This window comes from Mauremys reevesii, linkage group 3, assembly GCF_016161935.1.
Source record: "Mauremys reevesii isolate NIE-2019 linkage group 3, ASM1616193v1, whole genome shotgun sequence".
Classification (NCBI taxonomy): Eukaryota; Metazoa; Chordata; order Testudines; family Geoemydidae; genus Mauremys; species Mauremys reevesii.
Window position 1 is genome coordinate 183,250,689 of NC_052625.1, and position 16,478 is coordinate 183,267,166.

At 39.2% G+C, this 16,478-nt stretch overlaps 1 protein-coding gene across 4 annotated transcripts in view; it reads right to left on the reverse strand.

The window, feature by feature from the left end:
• The window catches only part of NBAS (NBAS subunit of NRZ tethering complex), a 350,592-nt gene that overhangs the window by 239,084 nt on the left and 95,030 nt on the right, over positions 1-16,478 (reverse strand). For all 4 annotated transcript variants that reach the window (XM_039531043.1, XM_039531042.1, XM_039531044.1 and 1 more), the window contains exons 24-29: positions 13,405-13,590; positions 11,762-11,935; positions 7,335-7,468; positions 6,205-6,267; positions 4,421-4,543; positions 2,975-3,077 (exon numbers count right to left, since the gene is read on the reverse strand). In XM_039531043.1, the coding sequence (XP_039386977.1) occupies positions 2,975-3,077; positions 4,421-4,543; positions 6,205-6,267; positions 7,335-7,468; positions 11,762-11,935; positions 13,405-13,590 (783 nt within the window). The remainder of the gene's footprint in view (positions 1-2,974; positions 3,078-4,420; positions 4,544-6,204; positions 6,268-7,334; positions 7,469-11,761; positions 11,936-13,404; positions 13,591-16,478) is intronic.

Consider the following 16,478-nt stretch of genomic DNA (forward strand, 5'->3'; position numbering starts at 1 on the left):
CCCACTGAAGTGTGTAAAGCTAAGCACATGCTAAAGTCTGATCCCTGTGCTTTTGCTGCAGTTTTACTGACTCCTCCCTCACCATCTGTTCCTGAAGAAACATAACTAGGGGTCTAATTAAATCACGGAGAAATCACACATTTTTCACAGCATGGTCACACCATAAATAGCAAATTTCATGGATGTGTTCATACAATAAATATACAAGTATTGTACTGCACTATTAGGCTTGTAAGCCTCCCTCTCCCCCCATACCATGCCAACCTGACTTCTGCGCTGCTGCTGACGGCAGCACTTCCTTCAGAGATGGGCGCCCAGCCAGCAGCCACCACTCTCCAGCCACCCAGTTCTAAAGGCAGCACAGAAGTAAGGGTGGCAATACTGCACCCCGCACTACCACAGCCGGATTTTGTGGGGAGACGAGATTTCATAGTCCGTAAATTTGGTAGGGCTCTAAACATAACATATTTAGGTTCATAATGAACATCAGAATAATATTCAAATCCTCATCATGTTTTATTTTTTTAATTTTAAATCAAGACTAATCTTCAAAGTATGAAAGTATGAATGTTAATATATCAAGATATTTGCCATGAAACTTTTAACTATTTTAGCCTTAGGCCAAAAAGCTGTGATTATTTAAAATGTACTTAAAAATGCATAAATTCCCTTTAAGAATAACTCAAATCGGTGAATCATATTTTTTCCACAAAATAAGAGATCAGTACAATCCTAATTAACAAGAACAAAAAAAATATTTTAACACTAGTTATTATAACTTTGTATCAATCAAAAAGTTTAATTCCATGACATGATTTTTTTTCTTTGCCCCAAAATTTATAATCATTAAATTTAAAACAGTGCATCTGTAAGCAAAATCTGTATTTGTAGACACTCTCATACTATAGTTATGATCACAACAGAAAAAAAAATGACATATCGTTTATTTTATTCTTTCCAATCTGTATGTCAGGACAGAATGAGCTCTATTGGAAGCACACATAAGACTATATAGAGACCCAGAGGCACCTCACCCTCATGACAACAGGTTGCAACATTCTTACATATGTCCTGCTCTCGTGCAAGTCAAACAATTTGCATGGGAGATAACTTGTAAGATAACCATATCCAAAGTTCTGTGTCTCATTCCTACATCTAAAACCATTCATCAGGGAAAGCTGAAACATAGGCAGAGAGTAGCTACCATTTTAATCTCCATAAGAATATATCTGACCAGTAAACAATTCTTAGTATGTATGTGTAACCTCCTTGAACATAGAAATTTGTAGATAATGATCTAAGGCAAAAAGTATCAATAAATCAACGAATATAGAGAAGAGAGTAGACCAAAAAGCAGATTGTTGGATATGGGTCCCATTCTCCAAAAGTTTTTGTTTCAATCAAATAACACAACACACTTCACAACAGAGTCCCAACACAAACGTCCCAACGTTGATACAGAAGCCACCTTACAGGCCTATTCTTTTTCTAATGTCATGCATGATTTTCAAACAAAATATATTAATTTACCAGTTCTGAGTGTTAATGGACGCTAGAAATACATTAGAACCTCAGAGTTACAAACACGAGTTATGAACTGACCAGTCAACAACACATCTCATTTGGACTGGAAGTACATTATCAGGCAGCAGCAGAGACCAAAAAACAAACAAAAAACCCCAAATACAGTACAGTACTGTGTTAAATGTAAACTACTAAAAATAATTAAATAAAATAAATAAAGGGAAAGCAGCCTTTTTTCTTTTGCACAGTGAAGTTTCAAAGCTGTATTAAGTCAATGTTCAGTTGTAAAACTTTTGAAAGAACGACCATAACATTTTGTTCAGAGTTATGAACATTTCAGAGTTGCAAACAACCTCCATTCCCGAGGTGTTCATAACTCTGAGGTTCTACTGTATGTTCTAGTTGCAACAAAATATGCATACTATCAGACAATGTATAGTCCAACTGTTTAAATTATCTAGTCCATTATTTCATTAAATGAGGAATGCCTTCTGACATACAGCGTTTTTCTTGACATGGCTTAAAAATGTATAACTGTAGAAAAAAAGTGACATATTTCAATTTCTAGTTTAAGTCTCATATGCTTTTTTTCCCCTTTAATTCCTTCAAAACTGTTCAGATTTGCTTTCAGAACTTCTCCCAAGAGCAGGAGAGACTGGCAGCTATATGCAATTAATTCTGGAAACTGTAATGAAAAAAAACTTACAATAATATTAAACTTTCAAAAGATGTCAAGATTTCAAGATAAGTAAGCCTATGCACAGTGTAATCTAAATGCTGAACTGTAATGTATTAAAGTGAATATGCAAATAAACAGCACTTATCAAAATAAATTCCACTTCAGCATAATAACAGCCCTTCACAAACTCTAATGACCAGCATGTCTTGGGTTTATACATATGCAGATTATTTTCTGCCGAAATTGGATTTCATGTTTCACTTTAAATCAAAGAGGAAAATATCTACACACAGTCCTGTATGTACTGTGGGTGACATTAAAACGCTTGGCTGAATACAAAGTTCATGTTTAATTAAAACGTAACAGTTAACGAAAATATAATTTATCTTTAAATTACATTTATTAGTAATCACTTGCCTAAACTTCTATTTATTACGATATCTATGAATCAAAAACTATAGATCTTATAACTCTTATATTCCTCAAGTAGTTCAGTCTTTTGAGTTAAATGAATAGAACCGCATGCTGAGGGACTGACAGGAGACTACATGGACTGCTGATGAAACGTATCAAAGGAACTCCCTAACAGAAACTTCTACTACGCTGGTTTCAATGGTAGAGTTCACAGACATCAGGTAATATTTCAATACAGCATGTGAATATTTACTCGTGTCAATCTCGGTAACACAAATGAGAACAGCAGTACAAAGTGAGACAATTTATTCTGATATTGGTTTGTAGAATAAAAATAGAGGAGTGGACAGAAATCACCTCATAGCAAGTGTCTGGCTCTAAGCACGTGTAGACATTCTGCTGCATATCCAACATATCCTGCAGTAACCCTTTCCAGTGCATCTCACTGACTGGTGGCTGCCTAAATAAATAGAAAAAAATATATCAATATTTATTGTCCCCCTTAATGGGATGTTAGCTAAAGAAAGAACAAAGGGAGATGATGCTAGAGTTCCATCTGTGACCCGACATACCACATTTTTTTTTTCAAGTAAGCATTCACAAAATCCACCACTGAGGAGCTATTTGTTGAGCTATTTCTAACAGCACCCAAAAAAGTTGGGTAATCATAATTCTGAGCCGTCAATTTTGGATTATTGCAGTAAATTTAATGCAAGCTACCAAAAAGCATGATACACGTTGCCTGCAACCAGTGGAGACAGCATTATTATTTTTATTTAAATGTTATTTTAATTTGGTGGGAGGAGTTTAGAAGGCAAGATTCTACTAAGCTGTCTATTGGTTCACTATTTGCCAGACTGCTTTTTGATTGTGAATTGACACTGATGTTAGCATTTTCTCTATATTCTTGATATTTAAAGTATTTAACCGAGCATCTGACCCTAATAGGTAAGGTAGTAAGACATGGGGGTCCAAGAGCCAAGGATCTATACAGATGAGAGGTACTTTTCTTCTACAGCACCATCTTACTTTAGGAGGGACACTGATTTGGTCTTTCCAAGCTATTTTAAAAAACTCTTAAGAAGGCTTTCAACATGCACCAGCTATACACTACCCATTAAAGCTGATGGAGATTTTCTTAGTAAGAGAAGTAGTAATTACAACAAACACAAAATGCTGCTTTTTCTCAAGACTTCAGCAATCTGATTTCTCTGTTCTCAACGAAAGGTGTACAATAACTTAGCTACAGTAAGATGTAACATGAAAAATAAGAGTATTTTCAAAATAAAAAAAAAAATCACTAAAAGAAGAAATGGCAGATTCAATTATTGCTAAATACCTGAATTAAAATTACTGATACAAAAGCTCATAAGAAAATCATGTGAAGCCAAAGAAAACCCAAAAATTCTAAAAGATGCTATTTCATAAATTCTGCACTTTCTGTAGAACAGAATTAGTTTTAAAGGACTTTATTTCCAGTACATTAGTTTTATTGTTCATTTTTAAAGTACATACACTGGAAGTATTTTCTCTGCCAATATGCCTTTTAAGCTTGCTTAACTGAACAGAACAATGATACCGAAATCAGTCTACAACAATTCTAGCAAGAGGTAGTATTTTAAGCAACAACAAAAAGCAGTGAAGTACTTATAGTCAATGTTCAATTTCACGTTAACAAGTTTGTTTTATGGATATTGTATTAAGGCTAAGAGTAAAAAGTACCATCATATTGGCGTATAAAGGTGAAAACGTGCATTCTCTGAACATTAACATTCTAAGCTGACCAACACCGTCGATACTCACTTGCGTCCTGTGTGCCTGGTCAGTCTAATCATAAGCTTCTCTGCTTGCTCTGGGCTGTTCTGCGTATCTTTTACAAATGATACAGGTTTCTGAAGTCCATGCTTCTCCAAAATTTCAGATACACTAAAAAATATACAGTATAAATCATTTAGCATCTTGCCATTTTGTCCTGCATTAGATCATTATTTGTATCATAATATTGCCTAAAGCAGTGTTTCTCAACCTTTTTGATACCTGGAACCAGGGCTTCCTAAACTGTCAGGGAGATCTCAGGGACAGACCAGTTGTTGAGAAACAATGGCCTAGAGGCTTCAAACAAGAAGAGTGTGCCATTGTGCAAAGCACTGCACATACACATACAGTGAGAGTCTCTCCCCCAAAGAGCTTACAACCTCAACAGAGAAGTTAGACAGAAGGTGGGAGGAAGGTAATATTAGTAGGGACCTTACAGATGAGGAGTTCAACTGAGGTTGAGAGAGTATGTGACTTTGCCAAAGTCATAAACAAAGTCTGTGGCAGAGCCAGAAATTGAACTCACATCTCCCAAATCCCAAACTAGTGCCATAACCACATGAGTATTGTCCCTCCTTCAAACAAAGAACACTTTCAGTAAATATACCACACTGACAGCTAACAGCAATATTTTCAGCCAGTTCCTTCTGAAATGAACAAACTATTTTCAATTTCAAACTATTCAGATAATCTATACATATTCAGGAAGAAACATTATTCTCCAACCACCAGCTGTTTTAGTGATAAACCAACCAACCGAGTCTAATATTATTTCAAGGAAGAATGTTGTAAACCATCTCATATTTTCTTGAATTTTATACAACCTATAAGCATTATACAAACCTATAATATAAAAAATAAAAAATTTGAAAGTTCTGATTACAACATAACTTTCTTTCTAAGCTAGCTACAGGCTGACACAATACACACAAAACCAAAAAAAAAAAAAAAAAAAAAAAAAAAAAACTCATTCCCTCTTTTCTTCCTAACCTCTCCTAGTCATTTTTGTTATGTTTCTCTTCCTATAAATACTCAAGCATTTGAAACTTGGCTTAGAGGAGAGGTCCTCGATCTGTGGGGCATGCTCCCTAGACGGTTCAGGGGGACACTGCTGGGGCCTGGGCCAGTCCCCATGGAGGACAGAAAGGGAGCACCACTCTGCTCCACTCCTGGCCCCAGCCCTGGCTGCCAGCCCCGCACCCGGGGCTCCACTTCCGGCCGGGGCTACCGACCCCATGCCCAGGGATCCCACTCCCAGACGAGGCTCCACTCCTTCCCCCAGTTATGGCCCCAGCCTCAGCCCCCTTACTCCTGTCCATGTCTCCCCCTTCCCAGAGCCATGGCCCCGCTCCTGGCCCCAGCTCCGAGGGGTGTGGGCAGCACAGACAGGAGTAATGGGGAGCACAAGGTAAAAAGCTTTGGGACCACTGGCTTAGAGGCTCAGATTTGGCCTAAACCCTTTTGTACACACTACAGATACTCTGACTGATGTTCCACAAATACAGAAGCGGTTCAGCACTCCATTCTCATCCCTTACAATCCTAGCTTTGGTATTTGATTTGGGACAGTAATGGTTGAAATATTTTTTGTAGGAAGAAAGTTACAACCTTAATATTGTAGAAGAGCTCAACATTCAGAAAGTATTTTTCCTCTAGATGTGTAGTGAAGGGTTTGGATATGACCTATGACCCTATGCCATGGTAACCTGTACATTCTTGTACTATTCCTCCAATAAAACAAAATGAACTGTTGATGTGGTAAATGGTTTTTACCTGAGAATTTGTTCTAGTTCATCTACCTTGTCATGAAGAGTTTTAGTTACGTCTGTTTCTGGGCTGTGAAGGTTTAAAAAACAAAACAAAACACTGTTAAATGCATGATCCAGTTATTGCTGCTATAACACATTATCGACATGGAAATAAACACCAAAAAGTTGAATATTCATTCTGGAACCTTTCAAAACCCAGGGGATGCTACAGCTTGCACAGGAAGGATTAAAACTGTTGGCTTCTGGAAGAAGGAAGGCCAAGAACTTGTGGCTAATACTAGACAACACTGAACCCACCCCTAGAAATACCAGCTCACTTCTTACCTGACACCTTCCCCTTGAACTCCCTCCCATCCATCCACCTCCACTTTCCCAAGTGTGACCTTCCCAAGTGTGGAGATTGGGAGATTGGCAATGGACCCAGAACAATATCAGGTAGCCTAGGGCTTCTCCTGTTAGTCAGTCTTTCATCCATTTTCTCCAGAAATGTTGTCTGTCATAGTGAAGTTCCTCTGTAGGAGGGCCTGTTTCATGCTGGCATGAATGCTTATGAGCATCAATGCTGTACATAGCCATGTTATTAGAAAGACAAGGTGGGCAAGGTAGTATCTTTTACTGGACCAACTTCTATTGATGAAAGAGACAAACTTTCGAGCTTACACAGAGCTCTTCTTCAGGTCTGGGAAATGTACTTCGAGGGTATGTCTACACTACAATTAAACACCCATGGCTGGCCCGTGCCAGCTGACTTGAGCTTGCGTGGCTTTGGCTAAGGGGCTGTTTAACTGCAGTGTAGACATTTGGGCTTGGGCTGCAGCTCGAGCTCAGGGACCCTCCCACCTCTGCCTGACACAAAGGCCTGGGGAGTGGGCATGGCCTGGACTGTCTAATTTTGACCTTTTGATTTAGATAATTTGTTTAAAAAAAAAAAGTTTAACATATATGAATTATAGGCTCAAAGAGTTCAATTAAGATAGGTACTACACCAATTACATTACATACTTTAGCTTTTAATTTATTTTAATTATTTCCGCAGGAGAAAGGAATGTCATCTCAGGGAATATTTTAGATATTTCAAAACTATATTTAATGCATTCTAAAAACATCTGCATATAACCACATATGTATGCTCACCCATATCCTCTTTGTGGAAGGCATTCCAAAATATCATAACAAAGGGAGAGTTGGTCATCTCGGTCGCAACTATAGATACATTCCAGTGCCATACTCATCAGCTGGTCCTGATCAGGAATTATTTTTTGCTGACACTATCAAAAACAGAATATATTTTGCTGTATGTTGGAACATTTTTTCCATTTACAGTCAGTTTTTCCATATTCCAGTGTTACTGTCAATACAATCTTAACTAGTGCAAGTACAACTATAAAACCAATCTAGTGATTTCTTTTTAATTAGAGGCTCTCTGGATCTTTAATAATTCTCTGTGAAATATCTTTTGTAAATACAGAAAATGCAACAAAAGCTAATCTGTATCCTCTGTGTACTGAACCTGTCTGAAAGAGCAAGATACTTGCAACTGAATCCTATTTAATTTTGAAAAAGCAAATATTTTAAACAGGCAGATTATTAAAAAAATGTTAGATGCTTGAAACCATTATTTACACACATCAAAAGAATTTACTTCATTTGCACATTAACAGCATCAATACTGTAAAATGCTGCAGTTATTGTGTACAGCCCATCCAGCACACAACCCACTACTGCATGCAGCAGAAAAATGAGATGCTTCTAACAATTATATCAATTTATGATTCATGAATCTCAAACTGTATTTGAAACTGTATAGACACACTACAATCAGAGGCTGAGGCTGGGGCCGGGCGGGGGAGCGGGACTGCCCGCCGCGCCGCAGCAAGCCGGTCCGGGGCGGGGCCTTCCGTTCTGGGACCCGCCGCCGCCCGCGCCCCCGCGCGGCACGGCCCCCCCCCCCCCACCACGCAACCGGGCGCGGGCGCGCGGCGGTGCGCGCGCCGCGGGGGGGCGGGCGGGGGGCGGGCGGGGGTCTTCGGGGCCGGGTGCGGGGGGCGCCGGGCGAAGGGGCCCCCCCCCCCCCCCCCCCCCAAACCCCCTGGCCCCCCTGCCTACCTGACTACAATAATTCATATAGCTCCAAATACAACCGCCAAAGTACAGCCTTACATTGCCAGAGTATTTTATATTTTACTGAAGAACCCTTTAAAAGTTTCCATGCTTGTAGAAAGACCAGTTATTCACTGTTGCAAAAGCACTCCTCTCCTCCACTAACAATGTTGTGTTATTTTTCTCTGTACCGGGTCCACATTTTGTGGGTACCTTGAATATAGATCAACTGCCAGTGTTTTTACCATCACGTCAACTTGTGCTGCTTGGATCAGTAACAGTGGATGCCAATCTACACAAGATCTCACACTACTGTAAATGCAGGATGTGATACGGAGAAGAGTGATACAAGGGTGTATTATGGGAAAAATAAGTTCTTTTGCAACAGTGTGTCTTTCAGTAAGGATGTAATTACTTACAAACTATCAGTGGTACAGCTCCGTTTTTTAGTAGAACCGTGATCGGAGAATTTGAGAAAGTTTTCAGCACAGACTACACACAAAAAAAGGTTTGTAAGCCACGCAGTTCTTCTACTTCCCATTACCCATTGATTCCCTGGACCTATCTATATAGGATAACATATGTGAGTATTTAAGTCCTTCAACTTAACTCTGAGGAAGGAGAGAGACAGTGGGGGGAAAGGTTACTCAGAAAGTGACGGCTCATAAGCCTGTCACAGTGGATGACTACGTAGTAGTGAGAAATTCTTGATATTTTATCAGAATAGTCATAACTTGACAATTGTACTGTGCTTCCATCACAATAGATAAAATATTAAGCATTTAGGGTGAAATTTTCAAAAATACTCAGTGTCAGCCTAACCCTACTCCTATTGAAGTCAATAGTAAAACTACCACTGACTTCCATAGGAGTAGAGTCAGCCAACCCTGAAAAAGATTTTCAAAGTCCCATATCCCTTAGTACTTTATTTCTCATGTACCACCACCAATAACAAAAAGTTCCTGCAGGCCAAATTCTGCTCTCACTTGAACTGTGCAAACCCAATGTTTCCAGTGAGGCTGTATGGAAGTAAGCAAGTGGAAATGAGTAAACGCTTCCATTGATGATGCACAAGGAGGAACATCATCTGGCTCTCTCACTTCTAACGCTGCAGAGCAGACACTGACAAGCGGTAAAAAGTTAGTTGCATCTGTTAAACAATAAGATATGCCTGAAGACACAAGGAGCAGACCTGCTGATTAAGTCGTCATCATTTTTAGCAACACTTTTCCAGAGTAGAACCACACGTCAAAAGTAGGTAGTTAGAAAAATGATCAGTTGGGGGAAAGAGGGCCAAAACTTGTGTTTATTAGGCCAGCATATGAAATACAATTTCACTTGCAATTTTGATTTGCTCCTAAATGCGCAGTTAATTCATCTGCAGAACTATTCTATAAATATCATTTTTGTGAGATATACGAAGTGACTGTTGACACCCTCTTTTGAGCAAAGAGGTTATTGCTCTGCAAATGAAACACCAATCGGCAACCTTTGGCACGTGGCCTGTCAGGGAACTCCGCTGGTGGGCCAGAATTGTTTGTTTACCTGCAGCGTCCGCGGGTTCAGATGATTGCAGCTCCCACTGGCCACAGTTCACGGTTTCAGTCCAATGGGGGCTGCGGGAAGCAGCAGCCAGCACAGCCCTCAGCCCATGCCACTTCCTGCAGCTCCCATTGGCCTGAAACAGCCAACTGCAGCCAGTGGAAGCTGTGATTGGCCAAACCTGCGGATTCTGCAGGTAAACAAACCACCCCAGACCATCAGCGGTTTTCCCTGACAGGCCGTGTGCCAAAGGTTGCCGATCCCTGATATAAGAGTTCAGGATTGGGACATGGACTTTGCTGCAGTTGCATCTTTTCAAATATTTCATTATAAACTACAAATTGAATCACCAGAGTATCAAGTTTTTGGATCAGATTTAAAGTAACTCAAATATTGATCTCATCCATATGGGACTACAGCCATCAGAAGCAACTTAAAATCTGTATCTGAAGTGAGAATTAGCTGTATTGATGTTTTATCATAGCAATTATATTAATTTGCTGATTCTTCCATCTTCTATATCATTAATGAAGATGTCACATACCACTGATCCAAGAAACAATATTGGTGGCTTCCAACTCGAACTTGGCACACTGCTATCTTTCACTGTCTCTTGCTTTCCATTTTTAGACAAAAGGTCAATCCACACAAGCATCCAAGACAATGTCAATGTTCCAATTAAGATTTCATGAAATACAGTATTCAGTATTTTACTAGAGTCCAAATCTATTACTGTGGTGAAAAAATTATCAGGCACATTTGTCTAACAAGATTTATAAAACCTTGCTGTTTATTATGCATAGTTCTGTTGCCTTCTAGATATTTAATTATTTATTTGATCTAAATATTTGTTCCATTAGTTTACTTTGAATCAAGTCCTGATTAAGGCAACGTGGGCCCTGAGGCACAGTGTGACATTGGACTCCTATGGTTTTACCCCCTGTGGACCTATGCCCCAACATCCATTTCAAGTAGGGGCAGCAGGGGGTCTTCTCTCCTTCCAAAAGAAGCTGGGAGACTCCTCTATCTACGAGGAGAGGTAGTGGGGGTAGAACTTACCTTGGCAGACAGAGTGTGACTGCAGGAAGTGTGTGTGTTGGTGTGCTTATTGATTGTGCACTTAAAACACAGGAAAGGCATCTCAGGATTTAAGCTGGACCTTTCTGCTATGTATGTTTTAGAAATCTAAATAAATAATTACACAAATAAATGAACTTTATATGAACTGACGAGGGCTGTGGGTAAATGTAAATTTAAAATATCTAACTACACACATTTTGATCTAGCTACTGGAAAAAGGTAGTTTAAATAATGGATACAAAAGATAAATAGAAAGGGATACAGCTTATTTTAATAAAGTTCTATTGTGGTCCTTCTACTTTCTTATGAAAATAGTAGCAACTTACTGAGATATGAATTTCAGCATTTTTATCTACAGTGATCAATATCACTGCTTTTTTCCCCTCATTAATGAGGCAAAGAAATACTTCTTACCAACACTCTTAGCGGCAAAAAAAATGAAAGCTGGTAAAATTCTTCAGGGAAAGGCACCAGATAGAAGTACTCAGAAAAATATTTTAAGAGGCTTCAAACAAACAAAATATTTAGCCATGTTCAGAAAATGAAGTTTGATGCATTACCAAAAAATGACATTCAGAAGAATCCCTATTATCTTTTGACATCCTGATCAAGAATTATGGTTTAACCATACATTAGAAATTCTGTTTTGACCTTGTTTAGGGAACATATTTTCATATCTGCATGACAAATGTTCAGTGAAAAAGGCAGAAAAAAAGACCGAGTCAACCTCTAAAACGGATCGTGAAACAAACAAACCTTACTTATGAATCCAGTTCTGCATGATAAATTATAGTTTTCAAATAAGCCAATAAATAAAACAACTATGAATCTGTACTTACATCTGGTTTTGAATTTAGAAAGATCTTCAGAGGGAATTTCAGGTCTTCCTTTGCTAAGCTTACTAAATACTCCCTAAAAAGTGTGTTTGCAAGACCAGGGGACTGATTTTCACAGCGATGTAGAAATGGGACCATCCACTGATAAACGTTCTTCACATATCTTTCATCAGAAGACTAGAAAGTGTAAGAAGTTAAAACAAATGAAAACAGAACGATAAAAAATGAAAAGGGTAAAAACAAATTTTATTATGTGCAACAGTAATAAACTGCCCTCATCATGCATCATCAGCACTGTTTGAAGCCTGAGCTTGCAGCAGACTCCTACCACTTAAACTACAGAATTAATTAAACTAACTGGCAGCAGGAGAAGACTGTCATTCAAGATGGGAGGGAGGGGATATTGAATGTAAGGGAGTCTTATAAAAAAGCTCAGCTCTCTCATTCCTCAGTCTCCTTGACTACAGATGACCTTCATACTAGGCATTCCCAGTGCAAAGTCCCATCCCACTGCTGCTTTGGTGGTGGCATGAGCCCAGCCTTACCATATTCATATTAAATTATTTTGGCAGGCTGCCAAAAGTTTCCCAAGAAATTCAAGCAAGAGAAAATAAATAGTGATTTTCAATACTGTATGTCTCAGCAGAACCTGAACAGAATTTCCTGGGACAAAGAAAAGGCACTTCTCTTGCCTAAGGACATTCCCCCTGCTGAATTTCAAAGGCATGCTGCACACATTGGAAGTGTTTCAAAATAACTAAAAAAAACAAAACAAGAAACTTTTTGTAATGGCAAATGTTAGGCAAACTACATATTGGGTTCACTATCAGTTTCCTCCTACAATACAAATTGTGTAAAAAAGATGGATGTAAAAGGATAAATGGACACAAATCAGATATTAGGAATGGCAATATAAAAAAATCTGTAGGAGAACACTTCAACCTCCCTGGACACACAGTAGCAGATTTAAAGGTAGCCATCCTGCAGCAAAAAAACTTCAGGACCAGACTTCAAAGAGAAACTGCTGAGCTTCAGTTCATCTGCAAATTTGACACCATCAGCTCAGGATTAAACAAAGACTGTGAATGGCTTACCAACTACAAAAGCAGTTTCTCCTCCCTTAGTGTTCACACCTCAACTGCTAGAAGAGGGCCTCATCCTCCCTGACTGAACTAACCTCGTTATCTCTACCCTGATTCTTACTTGAATATTTATACCTGCCTCTGGAAATTTCCACTTTGACATCTTAAAAAAGTGCTCTTAACTGGAGCAGTAGCAATAGTCATACTTAAGGCATGTTTACCGTATTCCCGTTTTCAGTCAATCATGGTTTGCACAGTCTGAAATTATTCAGGCTTAGCCTCTGCCCAAAAGTTGGGGGGGGGTGAAGGGCTGTTTCATTTTATTTTTTAAATGAGCCAAAATGATTCCGCTGTTTTCCAAAAATACCATTTCCACATTATTAAAAAAAGAAACAAATCTAGTGCCATTGCTGTTTGGGATATGGATGGATAATAAATGGAAATGTGACAGGGAAACACCTCTAGCTGAAGAGCATTGTTATGTTACACATGCAAGGCGTCTATATAAGCATGGAAATTATTTAGGCTCAACAATCTACCTAATGCATTTTCAAAAATACGTACATTCAACATTAACAGTCTTAGTTTTTCACTATCTGTCATCTCCTGCAGATCTTTCAAGGTTAGGGTTAGATCACATCCAGTCTCATAAATCAGCATCTCCAGAGTAACCAGGTTATCACAAAGCACCTGCAGACCAGGAATGTTCCTCTCCATGCCAAGTCTAACCAGGGACAGAGCACAGTCCACCTGAAAATAAGAAAAAAAAAATATGTTGTTGCCTGATTGTTTCTTTTTGGTAATCAATACCTGAACTAGTCCTATCTGGTCCCTCAGATACTATTTTTCCACTATTTTTTTCCAGGTAGGAGTAGTCACTAAAGAGCCAGATGAGGTTTTAAAAACAATGGCATTATCTTTGTCTGTTGTTTGAAATCTCCTTGGTGTTACTGAAGGATTTGGAAGTGAAAGTTCCCTGTCCTTTCCCACACATACTTACAAAGGACTTCATTAGTCTCAGCAATCCAGGGTCTGAGCCAGAGTATCATAGAATCATAGAATATCAGGGTTGGAAGGGACCTAAAGAGGTCATCTAGTACAACCACCTGCTCAAAGCAGGACCAATCCCCAGACAGACTTTTACCCCAGTTCCCTAAATAGTGTCACGATCACTGAATTAGGTGTCATTGCTCTTACTAGAAAGTTCAGAGACTACAGGAATCAGACATAAAAGGTACAACTAGAGATATTTTCTTTAAAATAAAGAAAAAACATTCCCTGTTTAATTGGTCTGTATTCTTTAGGTCACTGCATCAGGACACTGCTGCCTGGACAAAGCATGTGGTTGTTAAAGAAGCTTTCACAGCTACTGCTAATGCTTCAGAATCCTTGTGGTCGGTACCTTGTATTTTCCTGTCCTACAATCTTTCGGGAGAAAATACTCCAAGGAAACTACCCTATCCTTAGGGAGGAGGGATAGCTCAGTATGGGGAAGGGATAGCTCAGTGGTTTGAGCATTGGCCTGCTAAACCCAGGGTTGTGAATCCTTGAGGGGGCCATTTAGGGATCTGGGGCAAAAATCTGTCAGGGACAGTACTTGGTCCTGCTAGTGAAGGCAGGGGACTGGACTCGATGACCTTTCAAGGTCCCTGCCAGTTCTATGAGATAGGTATATCTCCATATTAAAAACAATCCTTGGGTAGGGAGGCCACAACTGCATCCACATTAGATATTTGAGCAAGGGAAGTGTTGGAGGTCATTAATCTTACAGAATTTTAAAAAAGCTGTTTATTTAGCTTCTTGAATTTTAGTCAGCCAGCTCTGACATGGACCTTACAAAATCTTAAAATTATGTGGGCAGTAATACAACAGCTTACGATTAACCTTTTGGTGGTACATACTTCCCTTTCCTTTTTTATAGGTTTTATGACCTAAATTTCCACCACTTGCATCCGAAGAAGTGGGTATTCACCCACGAAAGCTCATGCTGCAAAACGTCTGTTAGTCTATAAGGTGCCACAGGATTCTTTGTTGCTTTTACATGACCTAAATTGTGATTATTGCTCTGCACATCCTATCAAAGTTGAAAATACATTTCCTAAAGGTCAGGTTCTGGTTTTTTCCTCACGATCTAACTCAGACAATACTCCCTCTTTATCGAAGAGGAACTTAGGAGATGGATGACAGCTAGCAATGATTTTGAGCTTTTCTGTTTTTCCTTAGATTTCACCCTCACCTCATCCCCAACACACACCTTTTAAAGGGAGCCATTGTCTCATCTGAGTAATGGCCTGCTCTGTTTTTGAAGAGTTAGGATAGGAAAGGCTAGCCTTTAATCCACACCTGAGAGAAGTTGGGGGGTAGGGATCAACCATAAAAGTGATGCACACTAAACTGAAGTGACTCCTCCTACAAGGCAGAAAGAATACCAGTTGTTTCCCCAAGTTAATGACAACCCATTTAACACATTAAAAGAAACACTCACACTTTTCCTAGATCTTGCCCTTTTGCACTGACCCCAGAGAAAATTTTGAATAGGGAGTGATTTCATTTCCAACAGACAGTTGCCTGCTTTGACAAGTATCTGCATAACATAGCAGTGCTCTTGGGAGAAGACTGGAGTCTTGGGAACAGTGGGAGGCTCAATCCAGCCTGAGAGAATGAATCCCTTTCAGTCAGTCATTGTTCAGTAGGCTGTGAGCAGGTTACACAGTCTGCAGAAGCTGGGAAAGAAGCTTCATAAAGGAGCACCTTTTTGTCCTTAATAGGATGCACATTTCCTGGCTTTGCTACTGTTTGAGACTGCACGTATATTGCTGGTCGTTTGTTTTCTTTTTCTTTCTTTTTCTTTTATTTTCCTTTTTTTGGGGGGGAGGGGGGGAGGAGTGGCAGGCAGGGAAATAAAATGGAAGAACTATAGGATTCCCAAACAAGTTACAAACCAAACTACCATAATTTCCCCCCAAGTCTTGCAGAAGCCATCTCCTGCTGAGTGAACAGAGTTATATGGCAGCAAGACTTCAGCTGCCTGACATGGATTAGCAAAAGGAGGACAACCAGCACTCGCAACTAGTGGAGAGATTATGACATAGAAACAAAATATTTGCTCCTCATCTCTGCTAACTAGCTTATTCCTCATAAGCACAGCAGCTAGGAAACATTTTAGATAAGAATGGTGAAAAGGCCTGTCATAAACAGATAGTTAAGGGTTAAGGTCTCTTTTACCTGTAAAGGGTTAACATGCAGTACCTGATGACCACCTGACCAGAGGACCAATCAGAGACAAAAAAATTTCAAATCTCTGTGGAGGGAAGCCTTTGTCTGTGTTCTTTGTTAGAGCTCTCTTTGGATCTAAGAGAGGTCAGTCATGTCTCCAAGTTCTCCTGGAGTAGTTTCTACTATTTAATAGTGAGTATTAATTAGAAAGGCGGATTAGTCTTTTGAGTTGTTTTCTATATTTGCAATTGTGTGTTTGCTAAAGGAAATTCTTTATTCCTGTTTGCTGTTACTTTGCTTTTACTGAGAAAGAAAGGAGGGGGGATTCTCTCCAGAGATTGATAAATTTAGACCCTGTATTGTTCTATCTTGGATTACAGAGACAAGTTACTTTCTTTTTATTCTTTAATAAATTCTTTTTT